The sequence below is a fragment of the Micromys minutus genome (assembly GCF_963924665.1).
Source record: "Micromys minutus genome assembly, chromosome: 8".
Taxonomy (NCBI): Eukaryota; Metazoa; Chordata; class Mammalia; order Rodentia; family Muridae; genus Micromys; species Micromys minutus.
Window position 1 is genome coordinate 52,312,886 of NC_137977.1, and position 25,585 is coordinate 52,338,470.

The 25,585-nt window shown below is 46.9% G+C and overlaps 1 protein-coding gene across 1 annotated transcript in view; it reads left to right on the forward strand.

Annotated features, from left to right (window-relative positions):
* Nucleotides 1-5,226, forward strand: part of IMPA2 (inositol monophosphatase 2) — a 30,515-nt gene extending 25,289 nt beyond the window's left edge. The window contains exons 6-8 of the mRNA XM_080919725.1: nucleotides 1,614-1,722; nucleotides 3,201-3,352; nucleotides 4,466-5,226. Of these exons, the coding sequence (XP_080775851.1) occupies nucleotides 1,614-1,722; nucleotides 3,201-3,352; nucleotides 4,466-4,581 (377 nt within the window). The 3' untranslated portion in view covers nucleotides 4,582-5,226. The remainder of the gene's footprint in view (nucleotides 1-1,613; nucleotides 1,723-3,200; nucleotides 3,353-4,465) is intronic.
* The last annotated feature ends 20,359 nt before the right edge of the window (nucleotides 5,227-25,585 follow it).

The window sequence follows — 25,585 nt, forward strand, 5'->3', positions numbered from 1 at the left end:
GTGGGATCTTAAAATGTCCCTGTTGTGTGCTGGCAGGATTGGTGAACAGTCTGAAAACAGATTTTCTTTTTAAGACTGTGTCTCACTGTGTAACCCATTCTGGCCTTAAACCCAGTCTTCCTGCCTCCCCTTCTGAGAGCTGGGATTACAAAAGGGCAGCCATATCTGAGGCAGGTTGGTTTTCTTCCACATGTAAGGGACTTTCTTTTTCTTCCTGGATACACATGGACCTTGTGGTGTTTTGTTTTAGGGGTTTTTGGTTTTGGTTTGTGGGGTGTTTTTAGTTTCTTTTGTCTACAGACTCCAGAGCCAAGTCAGTTCTCCTGGGGACATAGTTCTTTGAATATTTCCTATCTTTCCTCACTTCAGAAAAGTATTTTGGAATTATAATCCATAGTTTTTTTTTTTTTTTTCCTAGCTCATTGCTTTGTGTTCTGTCCTTTGGGACATCTATAATTGGAAATTGGTCTCTGCTTAAATCTGTTATATGTAGATACCCTGAGTCCACAAGAAGCCACAGCCATCCATTGTGGGTACTGGGAACCAAACTGTAGTCCTGGAAGAGCAGGAAGTGTAACCACTGAGCCATCCTTCCCTCCAGCCCCTAGTTTATGTTCCTTTTATTTACTATCTGAAATATTTTCAGGATTTGTTTTTTTCTAAGCTCTGTGCCCTCTGGTTTTGAGTATTGCTGTATTTCATGTTCTTTCTGTTTACTGGGCAGGTCTTCAAGTGTCCACTAACTGTCGAGATGCTGTTCTGCCCATGTTTGTTTGCTGCTGTATTGTTGTGTATAGGATTCACCATGGCTCATTGTAGTATAAAATAGTTTGCTTGTATAGAAAGGGGTAAGGGGATCTGGAATGTGGACGATCCTTTTGGAGGTGTTACACCAAATAAGGGCTGCCAGGTAAAATATAGTAGAGGCTGGTTCCCCCTAGTAATGGGGTAGCAGAGGTTTTTACCTGAGCACGCCTACTGTGGCTCCACCCTGCCAGTGGTGTGACCTGCTGAGGCAGGACCAGTTTTGCATCTGTAGCAAAGCAAGGACAAACTGCTCCTGACCCTGCCACAGTAAGCCTCAGTCATGTTCCTGACCCACAAGCCAGGCTTTCAGCTCCAGCGTTGCCAACCTCCTCACATATCTCGTAGCCATTGGTGTGAGCACGTATATGATCCCTCTTCATCCAGATCACAGCAAACCACATTTACCTTCTCCATGGGAAGATGTCCATTCCTGTGATCAGAGCAGACAGACAGACAGACATTTTTAAACCCTCATAGAAAGATTTATCTGGTGAGGTGTTTTCTCATCTTCAGTCACGGCGTATTGCCAGTATGGGATCATTTCACAGCTATTTGTATATGCCACGGGGTTCCCCTGAGGTCTCTGTGTTGCTCTGCATGGTGGAGTGTCCCTGAGAGGAGGCTGGAGAGGGTCCCGAACCAAAACAGCTCCACAAGGTACAACTTGAATTAGAGCAGGTTAGTTTCACCTTCTGCCCATCACAGCAGAAAGACCACATAGAGTCAGCCGCTCTTGAGGGAGCTCAAGATGATTCCATTAGAACCAGGGCTCGGTCTTTGTGTTGATGGGAACTTCTTTCTTGCAGATCTCGCAAAGGCCTTGGTTCTGACAGAAATCGGGCCCAAACGTGACCCCGATACTCTGAAAGTATTCCTGAGCAACATGGAGAGGCTGCTGCACGCCAAGGCTCATGGGTACAGGTCCTCAGTCCCGTAGCCAGTGGGTTGAAAACCAAATGTGCTCTTGGCTAAATACTCCCAAGGGGTGTGAAGAGGAGGCACCGAGAGGTAGGACAGGAGGCTGCTGACGCCAGGCTGAGGCATGCCATGCACCATCACCCACGGAACACTCTGGCTGCCAGGTGTCAGGAAATGGATGGGTCCTGTGTCCCAGTCGGTATTTGAAAGCCAACTGTCTTAGTCAAGGTTTCTATTCCTGCACAAAAACATCATGACCAAGAAGCAAGTTGGGGAGGAAAGGGTTTATTCAGCTTACACTTCCATATTACTGTTTATCACCAAAGGAAGTTAGGACTGGAACTCTAGTAGGTCAGGAAGCAGGAGCTGATGCAGGGGCCATGGAGGGATGTTGCTTACTGGCTTGCTTCCTCTGGCTTGCTCAGCCTGCTTTCTTATAACCCAGGTCTACCAGCCCAGGGATGGCACCACCTACAATGGGTTGGGCTCTTCCCCTTTGATCACTAGTTGAGAAAATGCCTTACAGCTGGATCTCATGGAGGCATTTCCTCAACCAAGGCTCCTTTCTCTGTGATAACTCCAGTGTGTATCAAGTTGACACACAAAACCAGCTAGTGCGCCAAGTAACAAAGCTTGGGTCCCTCAGTCAATGAACCTTATGGGTCCTTAAGTCTCTCAGTGGCCTTGTGTTGGATCAGGGGTTTCTGTCTTAGTTACTTTTCTATTGCTATGGGCAGATATCATGACCAAGGCAACTTACAGAATAAAGAGTTTATTTGGAACTTATAATTTCAGAGGGTTAGAGTCCACAACCACCATGGTGAGAAACATGGCAACAGGCAGGCACGGTGCTGGAGCTACAGCTGAGAACTCGGGCAAAGAGAGAGACTGAGAATGGGGTGGGCTTCTGAAACCTCACAGCTCACCCTCGGTGGCACACTCCTTCCAACAAGGCCACACCTCCCACTAGATGTGCCTACTAAGGGAGCCATTCTCACTTAAACCACAGTGTCCAACCATTTGATGTTGTGTTACGGTGTTCTCATTTATAAACAGGCTGGGTCACATTCATTCCTGGCCTAGGACAAAAATGTTAAGTATGCCTGCTAGATAAACTGTTGGTTATTTCTTTTTCCTATGTGCTTAAGTCAGAACTACTTCATCCTCCCCTCCCCCTCACCTACGTGGTAACCACCAGCCCCTTGAAGGCCATGCATGTAACCTTCTGATGATGTTCAGTAGAGTAAGATCTTCAGGCCTCTGGCTGCACTGGCCACAGTCCACACTTAGGAGCCCCTCTGCAGCATGCTAATGTCACTGTGGAAAAGCCACCTGCCTGGGCCACTCACTCCAGGCCTGCTCTCTGTACCCCGAGCTGCTGGCAGAATCCTGTGACTTCATTTCTAGCAAGGGGTAAGGGTCAAGCATGCCATGTCAGGTGTCCCCTCACTAGCAGCATCTGTCCTCCTCTCCAGGGTCCGAGTGATTGGCAGCTCCACCTTGGCACTCTGCTACCTGGCCTCGGGTGCTGCTGATGCCTATTACCAGTTTGGCCTCCACTGCTGGGACCTGGCAGCTGCCACAGTCATCATTAGAGAAGCAGGTGGCATTGTGATTGACACCTCAGGTAAGCTTTATGGCCTTTGGCTACCCTCCCCTCACTGTACCCAGCAGTAGACACTAAAGCAGGTGACACTGAATAGAATGTACCCAAGTCAGAACCACATTGGATTCCTCCACCTCCTGTGACCTCTGCAGATGGAGACCACGCCAGCGTACATGGCAAGCAGTGGCCATGGTGGGCCTTGGTCCTGCCCTTATAAGTCAGGGTCACTTGGCTAATAACAAAAGCAGCAACATGTCACACTCACCACCACTGACAGCTGCCCATGCCACAATCCCGTGTGTGAGACAGAGCAGTCACTTCCCCATGATCTCAGCCCAGAGCCGGGATAGCCCAGTACCCAGCAGGAATTGTGCCTCGGAGTCCCGGGCACTGGTCCTTTATAGAGCATACCTGAGCCCCACTTGCATCTGCTCATCCACTTAGTACCCGAAACCCTCCCCTAAGTTCTGACAAAGGTGGTGAGACTCATTTCTCCTTCTTGATTTCAGAGTCTTAGTGAAAATGCCGTGTCCCATTTTTTAACTATTGGTTATAGGAAGGGGATCTCCTATAGTCTGACTTCTACCTCTGTCCTGTTTATCCTTCGTGAGACTTGAGTCTCCTAGTCATGTACAAAAGTGAGGTTGTGTTGGCCTTTGGCAGTGAACAGAACAGGATGATCTCACACTAAGAAGCACCCTGAGGCCTGAATCTGCATTTCTGTCATGGGCCCAGGAAGGTGCATGGGAGATGTGGGAACGCAGGCTTGGCCCTCCCAGACTTACTGAGTCAGGCAAGCATTTCATCCCTCTCTGCCCCAGCAGCCTTCTGTATGACGAAATACAGGATATTCCACTCCCATCCTGGTCTCTCCCAGTTTTACCTTTCACAGAACCATAACTCAAAGACGGGGCAGCTTCAGTACTGTGCAGCCCTGGCTTCGTTCCCACTAGGGCAAGGTTGGCATCAAGAGTTACCATGCCTCCCACACGCCAGCTTTATTCCTTGGCTGCTCGTAAGGACCCCACCTTTGCCTATGGGCTGTTTTCCTCTGCACACATATGTGAGGTTGCTGTACCAGACTGAGGAACAGGCTTCCACAGCTCAGATGCCTGCCCTCCTTTCTGTCCACAGGTGGACCCCTTGACCTCATGTCTTGCAGAGTCGTGGCTGCTGGCACCAGGGAGATGGCGGTGCTCATAGCTCAAGCCCTACAAACTATTAACTATGGCCGGGACGATGAGAAGTGAGCCGCACACGGCTGGCTCCAAGGCTGAGATGTAACAGCCCCCTGGGAAAGAGCTGTCCCCGTGGCTTGAGTTCCGGGACAGTCTACCATAGCTCTCCCCGGGCCTCGGTGCTTAGCTGATTCTCCCTCTAATCATGTAGCCCCTTTCCAGGTCGGTACATTTTCTCTCTTCAGAGCCAGACCCAAATCTTGTGAGGTGTGTGTTAGTCACAGCCATCTTGATTATTTGTCCAGAATGCAAATCTCAGGTAATAAAGCTTTAGACCGTGCTCTCAGGCCCTCCCTGCCTGTGGTAATCCAGAATGCAATAAATCAGAATTTTAGTATTCTGCTTTGGGTCTTTCTCCAGCCTCTTTGGTTCTCAGGCTGATACTGCCATTACCCCACAGATCATCTTTGCTCGGCTTGGGCGTCTGTCATCCCGACCATGGCAACGGTGAAAACTTCCCCTAAGCATCGGTCTCCTGAACTGTATTTAACGACATATAATCTTTAGCCGTTTTTTTATTCTGCCTTCAGTTGACCTTCAGGGAGTATGTGTAACTGTATAAATTTAAAATGCTGTATACAGAACCTTTATTGAAGCCGTGTGTATTGAAAGGGGGGGAAAAAGAGAAACTGTAAAACAATGTTAAAATATTTTGTGACTGACATTTTTTGTAAACATAAAATCTTTTAGGAGTTGCAACTTTTTAAACAATGAAGTTTCTTTGTGGGGGGGTGCTGGGGTAAAACACAGGCCCTCGTGTAGATTAGACAGACTGTATGCCTCTGAGCTAGATCGCAGCACTAGGGACCAGAATCCTGGTTCCAGGTTAAGCTGTGGCCCTGGACTGTTGAGCCAGGTGACTGTAGACCCAGATGAGTCTGAAAAGTCTGTACTAAGGAGGCCTCAGGGCCTTTTCCATCTTCTGACCCTGCTCCGTTCACACCTGACACAGCACAGGCGCTGTCGGGGAGGTTCCCTTCGGTGCTAGAAAATACCCTTTTCTTAATTAGTGGGGAGTTTGCCTGTCTCCCTTGTTTTGACTATAACCTGAGCTCTGTGCTTTGTCAAGTACCCTTTCTATTGTCTGTCACCTGTGGCCACACTGGCACAACACAGAGCTCTCCGACCATTGTCCTTGTGGGATCAGTTGCCCTGGTCTTTTCAAGCTACTGAATCCTTCCAAAAGCAGCTAAGCCATTCTGAGAGGGCTGTTGGCTCTGTCTCCAGAAGCTGCTGTATTTCTCTGCATGGATGTTTATAAATATATAATCTAGTAGCACTTTTCCATAGGTGAACTGTTGTGTTTCTTCGAAAGGGATTTCATGACTCCCAGGCTGGCCTGGGACTTTCTATATAACCAATAATGGCCTTGACCTCCAGGCTCCACCTCCCCTCTGCTGGGATTACAAACACATGTGACCATGCCTGGCAATAAGATGTTTTCTGATTTACCCCAAGGAGGCCTACATTTGTACCTTTTTCTTTTTTCTCGGAATATACTCAAAACAGCACCTAACATTTATGCGGATACACGAGTAATTCCTCAGACTGCATGCATTTTTGAGATGTGACCCTTAATTCTCCTGGATTGAATGATTATGAGGGTTATTTTCAAGTAAGTAAGTCCCCAGGAGCAAGCTGCCCTTGGGTCCTCAGAGCACTTAACAAGCAAGCTGAGTCTGTACTAATCCAAGAGAAACAGAGTTCCCCGAAGGCCCTGCTAGGAACATAGCTGGTCAGTTGTTTCTGTGCTGCTCCAGGCCCCACCCACCCTCCCACTCAGGACATTCTTATTTCTGTTTCAAACAGTGTCCACCTTGTCAGGTGGTCAGTGAGTCCATCCGTTCAGAATTCTGATCAGCTTCCACACACTCTCCCATACCCCTCCCCACTGCAGCAGTTTTGCTGATAACCTGTAGACAAGTGGTTCTCAACCTGTGAGCCGCAGCTCCTTCGGGGGTCAAACAGCCCTTATAGAGGAGTTACCTGAGCCCATCAGAAAACACATCAGAAAAGGGTCATGGCACTGAGAAGGCTGAGAACCACTGTGGTAAAGACAAAACCTGCCTTTATCAATGAACCAAATGATACAACCCTGCCATCCATAGCAGGGTGTCAATCAGGTGTGGGTTTGTGTTCTGGTGTGTGTCCTCAGGAAAACTACTGGCCTCTTGCTTCCGGCATGCCCTTATATCAGAGCTCTCGAGGAAACTCGCTGGGCATTATAGGAAAGCCAGAAAGTGCAAAGCGTCAGGTGGATTTGCTCTTTGGCTTTGTGTTGAGTGAATTCATCTCCAACATTCTTTAAACAACCACAGTGCAGTGTCCTGCACAGGTCCCTCCATGAAGCTGAGGGAAGCAGCTGGTTAGCCCCGTGGTAAAGAACGGTGCTTTCAGCCTGTCTCATTTCATCAGGGTGATGGCCTGCTGCTGTTTACTCTGTTCTTTTAAAAATAATTCAGTACACAAAAATGTAAAAGTTACATATTTATGAGACACACATGATATTTCCGTGTGCGTTATGTAATGTTTAAGTCAGTAAAGCCTACCCAGTGATTTGCCATTTCTTCTATGAGAAAACATTCAAGCGATTTGTTCCAGCACTTTCTATGATAGTAATCAGTAGATAGGCTCTTTATCATGCACAATGAATGACTAGTTTTTTTTTGCCATTATTATTTAGAAGTTCAAAGATTATAACCTCTCCCAGGACTCACCTATTAGAGGAAACCAGAAAGGTCTTGTTGGGCTGCCCCACAGCTCAGATGGGCTTTGACTGGTTGAAGAACCATTTACAGTCTGCACTTCAGGTTCTGGGCATAGCCTCAGAATATTCTGCCTGTGCCTCTCCTCATCAGGAAATGGCATTAATCTCCATCTTTTCCTATGGAGGCAAAGTGTAACTAGAGAAAATGTTTAAAAGTGTAAGCAGAGCATGGGGAGGTGGCTGGGTTGGTACGTTTCTGCCTCAGTTGGAGCAGAGCATCAGGAGGATCCTTGGGGTTAATGGCAAGCTACTCTAGCAAACTGGTGACCTTCCGGTTCAGGGAGAGACTGACTCAAAAAATAAAATGGAGAGCAACTGAGGGGAGGCTCCCAATGTTAACCTCTGGCCTCCATGTGCACACACACTGGGTGCACAATCAAAAGATCCAGTGTCTGCAGCCCCAGTCCTTCAGAGCTGATGGGATGGGCAGGGCTGTGTGAGAGGACACAGTTTAACCACTGAGTTTACGCTGTTGTAGTCTTCAGAGTAGAGATTCCATAGGCAGATTAAATGGTGCTCCAGTAGGGCCCAGGAGAAGTGTGAGCATCAATGCAGACTTCTAGGAAGGGCAGGCACTGTGGAAACTACCCCCAAAATCGGGGCTTCTTGTCCTCCCAATTCATCCCCACTAATCACTTTCCCAACTATCCATGAAGGGATCAGGATAGTTCTATGCCTGGTCCCCAGTTAGTGGAACTGTTTGGGAGGGATTAGAAGGTGTGTCACTGGGGTGGGCTTTAGGGTTTTGAAAGCCAGTGCCATTCCCAGTGAACTGTTTTGTGGATCAAGATGTAAACTCGGTTACTGTTCCAGCGCCAGGCCTGCTGCCATGATTTCCCCCATGATGATCATGGAGTCTAACCCTCTGGAACTGTGAGCCCCAAATAAACTCTTCAACAAGATGCCTTGGTCACTGAGTCTTATCACAGCAGTGGGAAAGTACCTTAAGACAATGGTGATGCGGGCTGGAGAGATGGCTCAATGGTTAAGAGCACTGATTGTTCCTAGAGGTCCTAAGTTCAATTCCCAGCAACCACATGGTGGCTCACAACCATCTGTAATAAGGTCTGATGCCCTCTTCTGGTGTGTCTGAAGATAGCTACAATGTACTTACATATAATAAATAAATCTTTTAAAGAAGGGAGGGGGGTAAATAAAAATGGTAACCTTTTTTCCCATCTGACACCAGCACCATTAAGACCACAAGGCTGCCCCCAGGTGTTCTCAGACCCAGGCAGTCCTCCGGTCGCCCTCGCCCAGCTGTCTCCCTGCCAGCCAGGGACTTTGCTCACATTCTCCACAGCCTGTGATAAGACTAAAGTTGTTTAAAGTCATAACTAAGCAATCAGTAATTTATCAAACAGATTTTATATGTTAAACTCTCAATCCACAATCCATCCATACAATAAGCTTACAACCATTTGACAAAGATGTAAATCACCTACCTATATAAAACAAATCGACCCATAGAGACCCTTAGAAATAATCATATCTACCTATCCCCAATTAAGATCACCTGGGTCTAGAACCTCCTTCTTCAGCTCCATCTTGATTCTGCTTCCTTCTCTCCCACCTTACTAAAACTTTGTCTCTGCCCCACTCTCTACCATCCAATCATGTATAGCCTTGACCTAACTAGTCCCAGCCCTCACCTGCATATAGACATCAGCCTATGTGGGGGGGGGGGGGAGGAGGTGCTGTAGAGATGGCTCAGGGGTTAAGAACACTGTTTCTCCAAAGGTCCTGAGTTCAGTTCCCAACAGCAACCACATGGTGGCTCACAGCCATCTGTAATGGGATTCGATGCCCTCTTGTGTGTCTGAAGACAGCGTGCTCACATACATAAAATAACTTAAAAAAAAAAAAGTGGTGCTGCAGAATCACTTGGAAAAGCTACCTGTTGAGGCTATGAGAGGTAGCCCTTATGGGGAGAGAGAGTGGGCCATGGTGTGTCCAGCTGTTTGCCTGGGCTAACACTGGCACCACTCAACCCATGTATGCCAGCAGCACAAACATCATGACCAAGAAGCAGGTTGGGGAGGAAAGGGTTTATTCAGCTTACACTTCCATATCGCTGTTCATCACCAAAGGAAATCAGGACTGGAACTCACACAGTTCAGGAAGCAGGAGCTGATGCAGAGGCCATGGAGGAATGTTGCTCACTGGCTTGCTTCTCCTGACTTGCTCAGCCTGCTTTGTTATAGAACCCAGGTCTACCAGTCAAGGGATGGCACCGCCTACAATGGGTTGGGCCCTCCCCCTTGATCACTAGTTGAGAAAATGCCTTACAGCTGGACCTCCATGAGATCCAGCTGTAAGGCATTTTCTCAACTAAGACTCTTTTCTCTGTGATAACTCCAGCTTGTGTCAAGTTGACACAAAACCAGCCAGTACAGCCCCCTTCAGGATAACCCCATTCTCCTGGTGCTGTTAGACTGAGTGTGCTGCAGACGTATAGACATGTCCAACATTGGAAAACCCGTATTGGTAAGCCGATCCCTGGATGTTTGGAGAGGCAAGGCTGTGAGCTGCTCGGGTTAAGTGCAGCATCTTCCAACCACGCCCTGAGACTGAATCAGCAGCAGAAAGGAGCATGGCTTTTCTCAGCTAAGACATGCCTTCTCTCTGTCCAGCATCAGCTGGGAGCCTTCTGCTGCCAGTGCATGGTTTCCTGGAACCATGGCAAAAAAAAAAAAGTCAGAGTGCTGAGAAGCCCTCCACCCGCCTGTGAGTCCACTCCAACTGCTGATGACTGCAAGAGTGTCCTTATCTCCCCGAGAGATGCTGTTAAGGTGCTACACCCACTGCTGTCCTATTAAAGGCTGCTGGACAGAGGCAAGTCACCACCACCCCTAACACACACCCTTAGAGCGTGTCAGCAGGACGTCAGTAACTGAGTTTCAAGTAGCACGCACACATGAAGTATCACAGTCTGGAGCTTGAGGTGGTTTTCAGTTTTCAACAAGGGCTGACTTAAAGCCTTCGATGGATACGGCTATTACAATGTGTCTCCAGTTCCTGTAGTGTGTAATTTCATTTGACCTTCCTGGGATTATAATAAAATTGACATTCCTAGGGGGAAGTTTACCAGTGTTTCTGTCTGCATGCTTTGGACTCATGTCTGCACACTGGTTCCCCTGGAGGCAGGGGTATGTCTGGACTGTTCTGGGAAAATAACTCCTGGGTGGTGGACTAGGTCTGATTCAGAAGGGATCATAAGTAGACTAGTCTGAAGGGGTTGTGCACCTAGGGACCATGCTAGGTCATACTGACTCCTGCAGTTCCCGATGGAAGACTCCATCCACGACCCCTGTGCAGTCTCTGTAAGGGCTACAGGGGCACAGGAACTGGCCTTACCTAAAGGTAGGGGGTGGGGTTGGGGAGACAGATGGACTTACCTTGTCTGTTGTCAGCTTCCATCTCTTTTCTCTGCAGGTTTTTCAGATACTTCTGTCTCCTAAGCCAAAGGAGAGAAGCAGGAAGGCCAATTCAATCTCAAGACCCCATGAACTATAATGCTTAAATAAACAAATAAATAATAGCATGTTGTTTCCAGTGCCCCCAGGGTGTGTGTCTCTTTTGTCCCTATCTGGGACCACACCGAAAGCTTCTGGGCTGGGGTGGAGAGTTGGGAAGCAGCCTGTTGTCTTTGTCCTCAATACTCATGGAGTTTCAAGCTTCAGTGTGATTGCAGTTCTACATTGCTGGGTCCTACTTAACCTCGGATCTAGGACAAGCCATTGCCAGAAAGTTCTGTACACACCGAATCTCTGCAGTAAATCTTCCTGAATGACCTTGGCCATGCTGACAGCCTAGTTGAGAGCTCGTCTTCCTAAGGTAAGGCGCCCTCTGTTGTCTATGCTGGTGAACTGCACCACACCCTCAGACCATGTTTCCCTGGACAGAGCTTTAGGGTGTTTGAGGTTTTATGTTTCTGGAAGTTGGGAAATCTTAACTCCTCTGTGTCTATGATCAGTATGGTCACAAGGTGACAGGATTATGATGAATTAATGCTGTTTTGTGTCCTGTGATAGATCGTCTCTGAAAAATCAAAATGTATCAACAGGAACCATGCTAAAAATGTGAAATCAAAATTCAAGTCTAGTAAGAAAAAGAAGGGCTGGAGAGATGGCTCAGTGGTTAAGAGCACTAACTGCGCTTCCAGAGGTCCTGAGTTCAATTTCCAGCAACCACATGGTGACTCACAACCATCTGTATGGGATCTGATGCCCTATTATGATGTGTCTGAAGACAGCTACAGTGTACTCATATAAGTAAAATAAATATTTCTTTAAAATACAAGAAAAAGAAAATTTGACAGGTAACACGTGGCTTTAATCCCAGCTCTTGGGAGGCAGAAGCAGGCAAATCTCTTGAATTTGAGGCCAGCCTGGTCTACAGAGAGTTCCAGGACAGCCAAGACCACACAGAGAAACACTGTCTTGGGGTGTGGGTGAGGAAAACTTGATTGATCAGAGCTCACTTCAGAGTTTTGTTGTATTGTGTTGGAGAAACCATTGACCTAAGAATGGGATCCCCAACGGGGGAGCTAGAGAACGGATTGAAGGAACTGAAGGGGCTTGTAACCTCATAAGAACAACAATACCAACCAACCAGAGTTCCCAGGAACTAAACCATGATCCAAAGAGTACACATGAACAGACCCATGGCTCCAGCTGCAATGTAGCAGAGGATGGCCTTGCTGGGCATCAATGGGAAGAGAAGCCCTTGGTCCTGCCAAGGCTTGATGCCCCAGTATATTGGAATGTCAGGGCGGGGAGGCAGGAAAGGGTGAGTAGGTGGGTGGGGAAGCACTTTCTAGAAGCAGGGGGAGGGGGATGGGATAGGAAGTTTATGGAGGGGAAACCATGAAAGGGGACAATATTTGAAATGTAAATAAAATATATCCAATAAAAACTTTAAAAAGAAATTATACTGGTTTACTAATTTATACTAACATCAGTATAGGGACACCTACTTGCCTGAATTCTTTAAAGTATTTGCTGAACTGAAGAAAATGTTACCTTCCTGTTAAAAAAAAAAGTTTTGTTGTAGTTTGGTTTTACTGTTGTTTTTTGGTTGTTTCTTTCTGAAACAGAGTCTCCCAGGTAACCCTGTCTGGACCGGAACTTGCTATATAGACCAGGCTAGCTTCAAACTCACAGAGATCCATCTGCCTCTGACTCATGAGTGCTGGGATCAAAGGCATGCCCTCCCACATCCGGCTCTGTTAGGTTTGTTTTGGTTTTATTGTTTTTTTCTTGACTGTAACAATGACTTGGGAGACCTACGTCTTCAGTCTCTGTTAAATGTAAGATGGAGACAGAACTGTGTGATCTGGGTATAGGGACCCTGGGTTTGATTTTTTTCCCAAAAATCTCTACAAAGTACTAGAAAAAAAAATCTTAATTTATCTGACTTAAACATGCTAACATTTACCATATCCTAACAATACTGTTTATTAGTATATGCATAACCACAGTGTACTGATCCTTGAGTAACAGTGACCATATAGGGGCCACGGTGTAATGACTAATGTGGGATGGCCACTCTGTGTTGGGCATCTTATGATGGCCACTTTGTGACGGTCACTGAGTAATGGGCACTGTGCAATGGCCAACCATTTTAAGATCATTCTGCGATCGCCGGCCACTGTGTGATATTCTGTATGTGATGACCACTGAGAGACTGGCACTGTGTGATGGTCACTGTATGATGTAATGACCACATGTGAGGACCACAGAGTAATGGCTACTGTGTGACTGTCACTGCGTCTTGGTCAGAGTGAAACTTGAAATAGTTTCCTTTACTACCTATGCCTGCTTCATCATCAGGGACATAAAGTCAACATAATAATAGGGCCCACTGCAGAGCAGGGATCAAATGAAATGCAAATTGGTAGACCTGGAGAAGATTTCCTCACTGGGCTCAACTGATACAAGCCTACAAATAATACTCTAAGGATTAAAAGGAGAAAAAAATGTGTCATTTTAGTCATACTTGTGTGTGTGTGAATTCACAGAAAAGTTAACTCAATTAGATTAGGTAATGTGTAGCATTTAACAAAGCAAAGGAGAGACTGAGCTTCAAAGCAACCATAGAGTGTAACTAGGAACTACAGAGAGAAGTTGTTTCCCTGGGGCTTTGTCTACACCCATGAGACTTGGGTCTGACTCTCCTGTAACAGGAGTCACTTTCCTCCTAGGATGGAGGAAGGGGACACTATCACAAGAAAAGTTTTTGTCACTTTGCAAAGGGAAGTTTATGTCCTGTTCTTAGAAAAGAAGTGGGCAAAAAGCCACAGGTTGTCACATAAAAAGCCCAGTGCCAGGAGTGGGACATCTCCTTCCAGTTGCTGGTCACAGATGTCCTGAAACTCTCCGAAACAATACAGGCTACTGCCATTGCTCTTGGGTGTTTTCCAGAACTTGATGGTGAGACTCTATTACTAAAAACACCATACACTTTGATCACAGGACTTAGAAAAATCAACCTGGTATTGACCAGGATACTCCTTCCCTGATGGCTAGTGTTCATAATAGTAGGGCATGCTGTGTTGGCTGCTAGGGGAGAAGTTACCAACAGTCTTCTCCAGCTTGTGAGCCCTGAGAACCACAATAATGAGTATCCCAGCAAGATGTGTCCATGGATATGCAATAGTGGCATAAACGTCACAGGGGTGACTAACGGCTTTGTGGTTGGATTTAAGGTGTATGCCACAGAAAAACTGCATACCTACTAGTATAAATCTGACCAAGAACCCAGTTGTGGAATCCAGAGGTTCTACAGTTGTGGTTTGTCTCAAAAAGAAAAAAAAAGACACCTGTACAAGATCAAGACACTCATCATCCTAGCATGAAGCAAGGGCGGACCAAGGAGCCCCCACCCCCATCTAAAGAGCCATTGACAACTGCTGTGGCAGAACATTTTTCCTTAGTGGTTGGTCCCTGGTAGGTTGGCCCTGCAGCCATGTGTGTATTAACAGTACAAACTGGACTTGGTGTTTTTGTTTTTGTTTTTTTTTAAGGGTATATGAGGAGCTAGAAAGATGGCTCAGAGGTTAAGACTGCTCTTCCAAAGGTTCTGAGTTCAATTCCCAGCAATCATATGATGGCTCATAAGCACCTGTAATGGGATCCGATGCCCTCTTCTGGTGTGTCTGAAGACACAGTGTACTTACGTGAAAGAAATAAATCTTAAAAAAAAGTAAAATAACAAGAATAGAATATTAACTGCTAATAGTCTCGAATGAAGGGGGGGCACCATAAGCCCCTCCTTCATCCATGGAGGCTTGTTAGCAGGCTCCATCCTGCACAGGTCCCCACAGCTGCTGTGACTTCATGAGTGCAGCAGATTTGTCATATATAGAAGATACCTTTTTACAGCACACTTGCACATGTTTCCTGAGCCTCCAGCGGGATGATGTAGACATCTCCTGTAGGGCCGAGTGCTCAATGGTCATTCTTAGTCCGATCAGCTGTGAGTCCACTGTGAAAAGAAGCTTCTCCAACCAAGGCTGAATGCAACAGAGATGAATGGGTATAAAAATTTAAGTATTTAGAATGCAGTGTGACACTGTACTATTTAGTTTTGTGTGACCTTGACATAAGCTAGAGTTATCTGAAAGTGAAACTCAACTGAGAAAATGTCTCCTTAAAATCCGTCTGTAGAACATTCCTTAATTAGTAATTGATGGGGGCAGGGGATCCACGTCATTGTGGGTGGTGCCATCCCTGAGCTGGTGGTTTTGGGTTCTATAAGAAAACAAACTAAGCAAGCCATAAGGAGCAATCCAGTAAGCAGCACTCCTTCATGGCCTCTGCATCAGTTCCTGCCTCCAGGTTTCTGCCTTCAGGTTCCTGTCCTGTTTGAGTTCCTTCCCTGGCTTGATGGACTACAATGTAGAAGTGTAAGCCAAATAAACTCTTTTCTCCCCAACTCTCAGCGATAGAAACCCTAAGGCAGACACCATGACCATCTAGCAAATCAACACTTGGGCCCATGACTTCCCTATCCTTGGGGTTTTGAATGGTTTTATAGTACCAGACACAACTGGTCTGCCATGGTGAGCCTCAAATTCAATTAGAAACTATTCAGGCACCCCAGCATATAGTCATATCACTATGATACCACATTCTTGTTTAGTTAGTTGTCATTGTTGCTCACAGCATTCACCTCTGGGAAAGACTTGACTTTTCGCCCATAGCCAACCGCAGCTATAAATAGATTCTGACCTAAGTGCCAGCGTCACCTTTAACACACGTCAGTCCTCTCTTCATAGAGCTTATAGTCCTGTGCAAAGGTAGACAGTGTGCATACAAACACATGCACAAGGTTACTGAACCATCTTTCTTGTGCTATACTTCAGAGTGGGACAGGTTCCTTGTTAAGAGTTTTATTTAGCTTACGGTTTGGGAAGCTGAAAGTCCAAACAGCATGGCACAGATACTGGCAATGGCCCTCTTGGCTTCATTACCTCAAACATTGGGAACACATAGGGGACCACAAGGTCACAAAGCAAGATTGAAACCCAGAGAGATGTGAGCTTCTTTCCCCTTCCTAGAGCATTTTCCTAACTCACCAGCTCCCTCAAGGTTCTACCTCTTAAAGAGCCCCTTGCCCAGTATCACCACCCTGAGGGCTGAGGTCACATGACATGAAGCTTTGGGAGCACAAAGCACAGCCATACAATGGAAGTTATCGACTGGCATCAGTATAGAAAGAAATAACATTGGAAGGAGGAGAAACAGGCTGCTGAGAAGAGACTCCACTCCAAGGCTCAGCATGTTACATAAAAGATCACCTTTGCACTAGATCGAAAAGGGTAGATGACATTTAGACAGGATGAAATTCAGTTCTAAGAAGAAAAAGTATAAATAATACAGAATAATGGACCGGAAAGATGGCTCAGTAGTTAAGAGCACTGGCTGCTTTTCCAGGCAACTTGGGTTCGATACCCTAGCACCCACATGGCAGCTCATAGTCATCTGTAATTCCAGTTCCAGGAGACCTGACATCCTCAAACAGACATACATGCAGACAAAACACCAATGCACAACACACACACACACAGGTGAGGAGGCCCTGCACCTGATATATGTATTCATCAGAATCATCTGGAACAGATACAGGAAGCTTCAATCAGTGAGTCACCGATGTGATGGGTAGAGACCGCAGAGTGGCCAGAGGGATTGCTATGACCAGCCTGAGAGAAAGCTACAGCACCAGGCACAGTACTGTGAACTCATGGCGCCTCAGGCCCTCATCACAGACTGTGAAAAGCTGTTCAGGGTAATGGCAGATAGATAGCTGCCTGGGAAGGGAAATGCCACAACAGGCTTTGGGTAAGCATCTGGTGAGTTTAATTTGTCCTGGGTGCTGGCAGAGCATGTCCGGGGGCAAGTCCCGTGTAACTATGGCAGGGTGTGAAGCAGAAATCACAGTCGTAAAGCTGACCAAAGGTGGTGGGTAAGTAGCCACAGTGAGAACAAGTTCAGGACTTGTGGCTTGGGTGGAGAGACAGCTTAGCAGTTCAGAGCACTGGATGCTATTCCCAACACCCACACAACAGCCCACAACTAACTGTGACTCCAGTCCCAGGAGACCCAACATCTGCTTTTGGTCTCCTTGGGTATTTTACACACAGTGCAGTGCACAGACATACATGCAGCCAAAACACCCACACACTAAAAATAAAGACTTGACGCCTATTTCAGAAAACCTGAAAACCAGAGGTGCTGTAGAAACCCAGTGCCTTTGGAACTGATCCCTTCCTGTGCCTGTCTGAGTGAGTATAAGGCCTCTGAGTATTGCCTCCTGTTCTTTGGAGAGTGGGGGAGAAGATTAACCGGTGGGTGTGACAGAGGTGTGTGATCTCCATCTGGTCCTGAAGGTACAGGAATGAAGACAGATCTGAGCTTGGAGCTTCCTGAGCCAACTAGAGCAGATGTACTCAGGGCAGAGCTTCTGCCCCAGCCGGTTCCCACAGCCTTGCCCGGGTGTGTGGGAGGAGGGGCACTGTACTGGGACCTGTGTACAGGGCCTGAGGAAACGACTCTTTGTTACGATCCACCCCGAAAAGCCTTACCCATGGGGCTACGCTAGTTATAACTAGAGCGGATCAGAGAACACAAGCTTGCAGCCCACTAGAGGTGTTCGTAAGTCCCCAGATTTCCCTGGGGGTGTCACTAGCTGCCGCTTATGGCTGCAGGGGTGATGAAGCACAGAATGTGAGGAGGTGAATGAAGGCGATAGGACAGACAGCAGGCCAGGGAAAGTTCAACATTAACTGGCACTGTGTTTAACACTGCCAACCCATGCCCAGAAAGGGTTAGGGTGTTGGCTGCAGGCAAGGGCTGCACCTACTTTTCCCTGGGGACTAGTCATGGGTCTAGTCAGCACCCTCTTCCTAGGGCTTTCTGTCCCCACTGCCCCATCTCCCCAAAGGGCAGAGGGCCACTCAAGGAGCCAACCAGGCCAGGAGTGAGTGTTGTGTAAGGACCTCACACGGATTCACTTCGTCCTTTGGACAGGACGAGGCTTTGCATGGCCAGGGTCACTGTCAAACCTGGTGCTGTCAGAGCGATCCCTTCAGCTGCAAGGCCGGTGCCCAATAGAATGGGAAAAGCGACGAAAGACATTTATACTTCCCTTATTTCTTATTTGCAGTCACGGTGCAGTCACCTCCGTGTTCCCAATATTGGGGAGGAGGAGGAATCAGTCCGAAAACAAAGGGCACAGCCACAGTTGAGTGTCGATGGAATATGCTGAGGGAAACGAGCCAGCCTGCGGTATTCAGGGCAGTCAGACCCAGAGAGACAGAAAGTGAGGGGAGGGGTGGTAGCCAGAGGATGGGTATGGAAGTGGCAGCTGCTGTCTCGTGGATGAAACAATTTCGCTTGGGAACATAATAGATTCTGGTCACAATGTGACTGGACATGAGGCTGTATACCAAAGATGGCTGGGGTCTGTGGGGGGGCTGGGTGAAACTCAGGCAGCTGAGGAGGCCCTGCACATGATCCCTAGGACTGTGGGAAAAGAAAAGGTCAGGATAGCTGGCTTTCTGTTAGAATTTTTTTTTGTCACAATACAAGAGTCTTCTTTAAAAAGATTTATTTCTTTTCAATTTCTTGTGTATCAGTGTTTTGCCTGCATGTATGTAAAAAGCACTACATGTGGACCTAATGGTCCACATGGTCCCAGAGGTTAGAAGAGGTCATTGGGTCATCTGGGACTGGAGTTACAGAGGCTGTGAACTGCCGTGTGGATGCACGGAATCAAACCCAGGTCCTCTGGACGAGCAGCCAATACTCTAACCACTGAGCCATCTCTTCAACCCAACTAAAGGGTTTTTGACTTTTTGTTTCTTTGGTTTGTTGAGACAGGGTTTCTCTGTGTAGCCCTATCTGTCTTGGAACTCACTCTGCAGACCAACTGGCCTCTGAGTTTATTGCTCAGCACATACGCCTATATACAGTATCTGAGCCAATCCCAAGCCCCTAAATCCTCAGCCAGTTGTATCTCGCCACGCCATCTATGTGCTCCCGTGAAAGCCCTGACTAATGGAGGGAGCATCGCCACCTGTGAGGACTTCCATTATGATGGGGAACCCAGCCTCGGTTCCTTTTTTCCGCTCTCTCACTGATGTTCCAGGAGCCATCTTAGAACTAATGCTGCGAATGGCAGATCAGGACTCTTTGAGGAGTCTCAGGAGCCTGTGGCACCTCGGCCCTCCGTCACACTTTGTCCTTCCACATCCCTCACACACTCCCTTTGGCCACGCTGAGAACCTTGCTGTGCTGCTTCCTTGAGGTTGGCGGAGGGGGGGGGAGGGGGGTGACTGTTTCTTTCACACAGCTAATGGCTAAGGGGCTAACTCCCCGCTGTTTTAATCAGTGTCTGTTCCTAACTCTACCTGATGGCTCATTTCTCATCACACAGTTAGAGACATCTTTGCACATGATGCACAGAAGTCAGAATAGCAGGTCTCTGGGTTTGAGTCTATGTTCCAGGCCCACTGCCTGTCTTCATTTTCTTTTTGGAGGGTGAATGGTCTGAATCTTGGAGTCTGTACTGGCCGGTTCTGTGTCAACTTGGCACAAGCTGAAGTTATCACAGAGAAAGGAGCCTCAGTTGAAGAAATGCCTCCATGAGATCCAGCTGTAAGGCATTTTCTCAACTAGTGACCAAGGGGGGAGGGCCCAGCCCATTGTGGGCGGTGCCATCCCTGGGCTGGTAGACCTGGGTTATAAAAAAACAAGCTGAGCAAGCCAGTAAGTAACATCCCTCCATAGCCTCTGCATCAGCTCCTGCTTCCTGACCTGCTTGGGTTCCAGTCCTGACTTCCTTTGGTGATGAACAGCAATGTGGAAGTGTACGCTGAATAAATCCTTTCCTCCCCAACTTGCTTCTTGGTCATGATGATTTGTGCAGGAATAGAAACCCTGGCTAAGACAGAGTCCCACCTCCTTTTTTTCTTCTATGAATTATGACTTTTCTTTTAGATAGAGCTAAGAAATCTCCTTCTAAACTAGGATTTTTTTTCCCCTTAGTTTTCCTACTACCTCTGGGAGGTGGCTGCACTCTGGTGCTTGGCTAACCTTCGAGGTCTGACTTCCGGTGCTGGAACTGGTAGATGAAAGAGGAGGCAATGGTGTGGGTGTGAGCCTTCAGGAGGCTGAGGTAAGAGGACTGAGGCCAGCCTGGCTACATAGTAAGACTTTGTCATAAACAAAACAACGTCTCTGCTGTGTGTTCAAGGGTCAAAATCAAGCTTCAGGCCACCCATGAGCACAGAAACAAAACAAAAAGAATCTCCTACTTAAGCTCTTAGAACATACACAATTTTATGCTGTGCATTTAGATCCACCACTCAGTGCGAGTCAAGTTGCATATGGTCAGCATGCAAGATGGCTCGGAAGGTAACACCGCTTGCTACCAAGCCTGATGACCTGAGTTCCACCCCCAGGACCCACAAGTTGTCCTCTGACCTCCACAAGTGCACTGTGGCATGTGCCTGAGTCCCACCTTCAGGCCTCCACCAAAAAAAGAAAAAAAATTAAATTCAAAAATAAAAATGTGAAAAAACAAAAATTCATTTTACATAAGGTATGGACAAAGGTGTGGGCCATGTTCTAGAGCCCCTTACTGCAAACCCTGAACCTGCCCTCCCTGCCCTTGCTGAAAGTCAATGCGTGGCTCTGTTTCGGAACTCACAGCTTTCTTTTATCCCGATCTGTTTATTTCACCAATGCCACAAAGACTATTGCTGCAGCTTGAAATTAGGTGGAGCGAGCCCTTCCACTCTGTCCTGTCTAAGATTGCCTGGCTTGGTTCTTTTCTATAGAAGGGTTAGGTCAGTTTGTTGGTTTGTTTTTTTAAATTATACACACACATACACACATATATATGCATACATACTCATGCACACATATACACATCTCTCTCATACACACGCACACACAAATGCACACACATCTCTTTCACACACACAAACACACATCTTTCCCTCACACATACACACATGTACACATATATATGCATACATACACGTGCCTATTTTACACACAAACACACACACATCTCACATAAGCATATTTACACAAGTATACATACACACTCATGCATATACACATCTCTCTCTCACACATGCACACATGTACTTCTCACACATACAGGTACACATACATATACACTCATGTGTGTACACATATGTGTTACATGTGCATTTACATATGCACACATCTCACACACACATGCACTCATATCTTTAACATATATACACATACCTCTCTCTCTCTTATACACACTTATAACTGTGGGTGCCTTCAGAGCCCAGAGACCATTAACTCCTCTGGAACTGGAGTTACAGGTGGTTGTGAGTCACCCAGTATAAGGTCTGGACCCTGAACCCTGATCTTTTGGGGTTTTTTTGTTTTTTTTTTTTTTTTAATGTATGAGTACACTGTACTGTTGCTGTCTTCAGACACACCAGAAGAGGGCATCAGATTCCATTACAGATGGTTGTGAGCCACCATGTGGCTGCTGGGAGTTGAACTCAGGACCTCTGGAAGAACAGTCAGTGCTCTTAACCACTGAACCATCTCTCCAGCCCAAAACCTGATCTTCTATAAGAGCAGTAAATACTCCTAACCACTGAGCCATCTTTCCAGCCCCTGCTGTTACCTTTTAAAGGTTAACTACTGTATGTACACAGAACGTTTTGCTCATGTATTCACTTAATGGACATGTGAGTTGCTTCTGCCTCTTGTCTGTTGTGAATATATAAACATTAAACAATTAATGTAAGTACACAAGTATTTGAGTGTCTGCTGCAATGTTTTGGAGACTGAACCCAGAGCCCCACACATGACAGGCTACCACTGGGCTCCACCCCATCCCAACCATATCTTTTTTGAAGAACAGACATGCCTTGCTCCAGGCAATGATGTCACCTCCCTTCCCATCAGCAATGTGATATGGGTTTCAGCTTCACATACTCACCAGGATTTGTATTTTCCCGGCTTAAGAAAAAATAGAAAAGAAAAGAAGAAGTGAAGTCCCAGTGAGTGGAATTGTACCTTGTTGTGGTTTTGGCTTTTATTTCTCTAATCACTTGGGTTGTAGTTGAACATTATATTAATTGCTTTGCTCTCTGCCACAACCAAATGTCTGACAAGATTCAGACCTAAAGGAGTGTTGCCTTTGGCTCACAGTCTGAGGGATACAGTGTGTTCTGGTAGGAAGACACATGCCAGAAGGAGGGGTGGCAGGTGTTACTGCCTGTGGAGTCAGAGAGCAGAGAGCAGAAAGGGAGCTGGGCCAGATTACCAAGGCTCAGGTATGACCCAGTGACATACTTCCTCCAGTGAGGCTCCACCTCCTAAAGGTTCCACAACCTTCCAAACCAACAAGCATCACCAGCTGTGGGCAGTGTTCCACACACAGCACTACTTATGCTATGGACCAATACGAAATCGCCAGTGTTCAAACAGGAGATACTGAACACCCTGTGTTGTGCACATGCTTTGAAAGTAGTATGTAGCAGTTTAAGAGGCAGAGGAAAGTTCCTGCGTCAGCAGAGGAAGAGCTACATATTGTCATGCCAAGCTGCAGAATGTGATATACAAGGCCAGTTATATAAACAAGCACAAGAACATCACACAGCGTGTGCATATGTATAATCCATCAAGAAGAACAGTGGGGTCTGGAGAGATGGCTCAGCGGTTAAGAGCACTGACTGCTCTTCCAGAGGTCCTGAGTTCAAATCCTAGCAACCACATGGTGGCTTACAACCATCTGTAATGGGATCTGATGCCCTCTTCTGTACCTAAAATAAATAAAGGGGTCCATCTGAACTGAGGGAGTGAGCAGGAAAGGGCCCAGAGCCACTGCTGAACATGGTCCAAGGGATTCTTGCTTTATCCATGATGTCTTCACGAAGGTGGCCTGCAAGAGCACAGTGCTTCTGCCACACAGACTGATAAAAGTTCCAGCCAGGCATGGCAACTCAGGCTTGTAATCCCAGCACTTGGGAGGTAGAGGTGGGAAGTTCAGGGCAGCCTGGGCCATAATAGATCCTGTCTCTAAAGAGAAATCTCTTGGAGCTGGAGAAATGGCTTACTATTCAGAGCGCTGTCTGCTGTTCTGAGTTCAACTCCCGACAACCATATGGTGGTTCACAAGTATCAGTAACAGAATCTGGTGCCCTCTTCTGGTGTGCAGCATAGATACAGATAGAACATGCATACACATAAATAAATAGTAGCAATAATGATGATGATGAAGAGGAAGAAGAAGAAGAGGAGGAGGAGGAGGAGGAGGAAAATGAAATTTCTTCAAAAGGCACACTTTGCCCTTCTACACGGTTAAGGAAGACCTGGAATCTCTAACCCTAACTCTGACACAGAGGATTCTCTGGACATGTCAGAGACAGAACAAAACAAAAACACCTTACACTGAACTCAACAGCAAGAACATCATGGTTGTTCCTATACTTGGAAGGAAAGCAAAAACCCAGCAACACCGACAGGCAGAGGCGCCAGGCACTGGGTTATTAATAGCACGGGCTGAGGGTCTGCCAGCTGCCTGGATAACCCTTCCTCCAGCACAGCTTCCAGCTGGAGCCACAGGACTTCTGAGTGTTGGCACACCATGGGGGTGGCATCATGTGAGCCCTTTAGGCAAAAGAGGCCATGGCCTCTGTTAGGTGTATATGACCTTGAACCCCGAAATGTGGCAGGCAATAAAAATCTCCAGTGCCTTTATCAATTTAATACTGAGTTTCGGCTTTGCTTTATTTATGGTTTTGGTTTGGCTCATACTTTACGTTACTTGCCTTAGACCCACTAGGCAAGTCCTCTACCACTGAGCTGTATCCCCAGTCCCAATACGAAGGTTTTGTTTTTGTTGCGTTTGTATTAGTTTGTTTCTGACACAGGGTCTCACTGTGTCACCCTGGCTAGCCTCGAACTCACAGAGGTCCCCCTGCCTCCTGTCTCCTGAATGCTGGAATTAAAAGCATGCACTACCATACCTGGCTTCCCATACAGTAAGTTTCAGAGTAGGCTGTACACAAAATTGTGAAGATACGAATCCCCATTTTAGAATACATGGCATATTTGCTTCTAATCTAGTTGAAGATATAGCTGCATAGAGCAAGGGCTCCTTGCACAAGTGTCCCAACCACCCCCTCCCACCTTCCCACCCAGCCTCCCCCAAGCCTCACTCACCCACATTTACCCCTCACCGCCAGCCAGGGCTCTCATTTAGGTAGAACAGTGAAGATGATTTTCTTCACATTCTTCAGAAGCTGGCCTCAGGAAGAGTAGAGGACTTGAACCTAGCAAATAGCAAGTCATTCAGCTCTAGTACCTCTAAACCTGATGGTGTCCCCACTTTCAGTATTGTCCACGCTGTAGTGGAACTGAGGGTTGTTATTCATAACCCAGAGAAAGCCTGCGATGGGATATAATTCCAAAGGAAGGTAAGAAGGGCTCACCTACCTTGGAACTTAAAAGTGTAATTGGTCAGTGCTCCAGTTACACAGCCCTGGGCTTTCTAGCTGTAAACACCTGCATTGGGTATCATCCTCCGACACACACACACACACACACACAGAGAGAGAGAGAGAGAGAGAGAGAGAGAGAGAGAGAGAGAGAGAGATTTCTCTCAATCTCTCAGGGATGCACTTCTTCAAGGTTTTGCTGTCACTTGCTTAGAACCATGGTGTCATGTGTATGACGTGACTTGGTCTCAGAGGCACCTGAATCCAAACTGAACCTCCTCAAGCTGCAAGTGGCAGGGTTGGACCACCAAGCCAGCCCCCATCTCTTCCAAGCCCATATTCAAAGCCCATAGATTTGAATAGTCGGTCCCTAGTTGGTGGAACTGCTTTAAGGAGGATTAAGTGTTATAGCTTTGATGGGGAAGGCGTGTCCCTGACAGAGAAAACATGTCACTGCGGTGAACTATGAGGTTTCAAAAGCCCACAAGAGACCCAATCTCACTCTTTCTGCCTCCGCCTTACAAAGCATGATGTAAGCTCTTAGCTACTGCTCCATCCCCATGCCTGCCGGCCTGCAGCCATGTTCCCCACTATGATGATGATCATGGACCCACCTCCAAAACTGTAAGCAAGCCCCCAATTAAAATGCTTTCTTTCATAAGTTGCTTCAGTCTTGGTGTCTCTTCACAGTAATAGAAGACACTTTTTGATCCAAAATTCAAGAGTCCATGTGATCTTGCTGCTGGTCAGACCCATGTCCATGCTTCTGTGATGAGTAAGTCTCACAATAAATTGATCTGTCTGCCTTTTTGGTCAGTGTCACAGTACCTAGCAGGGAGTCTTCACATAACAGAATTGAATCACTCCAGAACATGTGTCCACATCCCCAGGACCCTCTGCGCAAGAGGAAACAGTGTACCCAAAAAACACACCCTCCCTCTCCTCTCCCTCCCTCTCTCTCCCTCCCTCCTCTCTCTCTCTCTCTCTCTCTCTCTCTCTCTCTCTCTCTCTCTCTCTCTCTCTCTCTCCATACATATAGGGTTTTTGCAACTGTGCTTTAGCCATACCAGCCAGGCTGTAACAATGTATAGATGTATTTGATATGTCCCACAATGGAATTCTACTTGGCAAGAAATAACAACAACAACAGTAACAATGTATCAACGTGAATGAGTCTCAAGGTGAGGAACAAGCAGCCAGACACAGAAGAGAGCATCTCATTACATGTCTGTAATCCCAGCTTC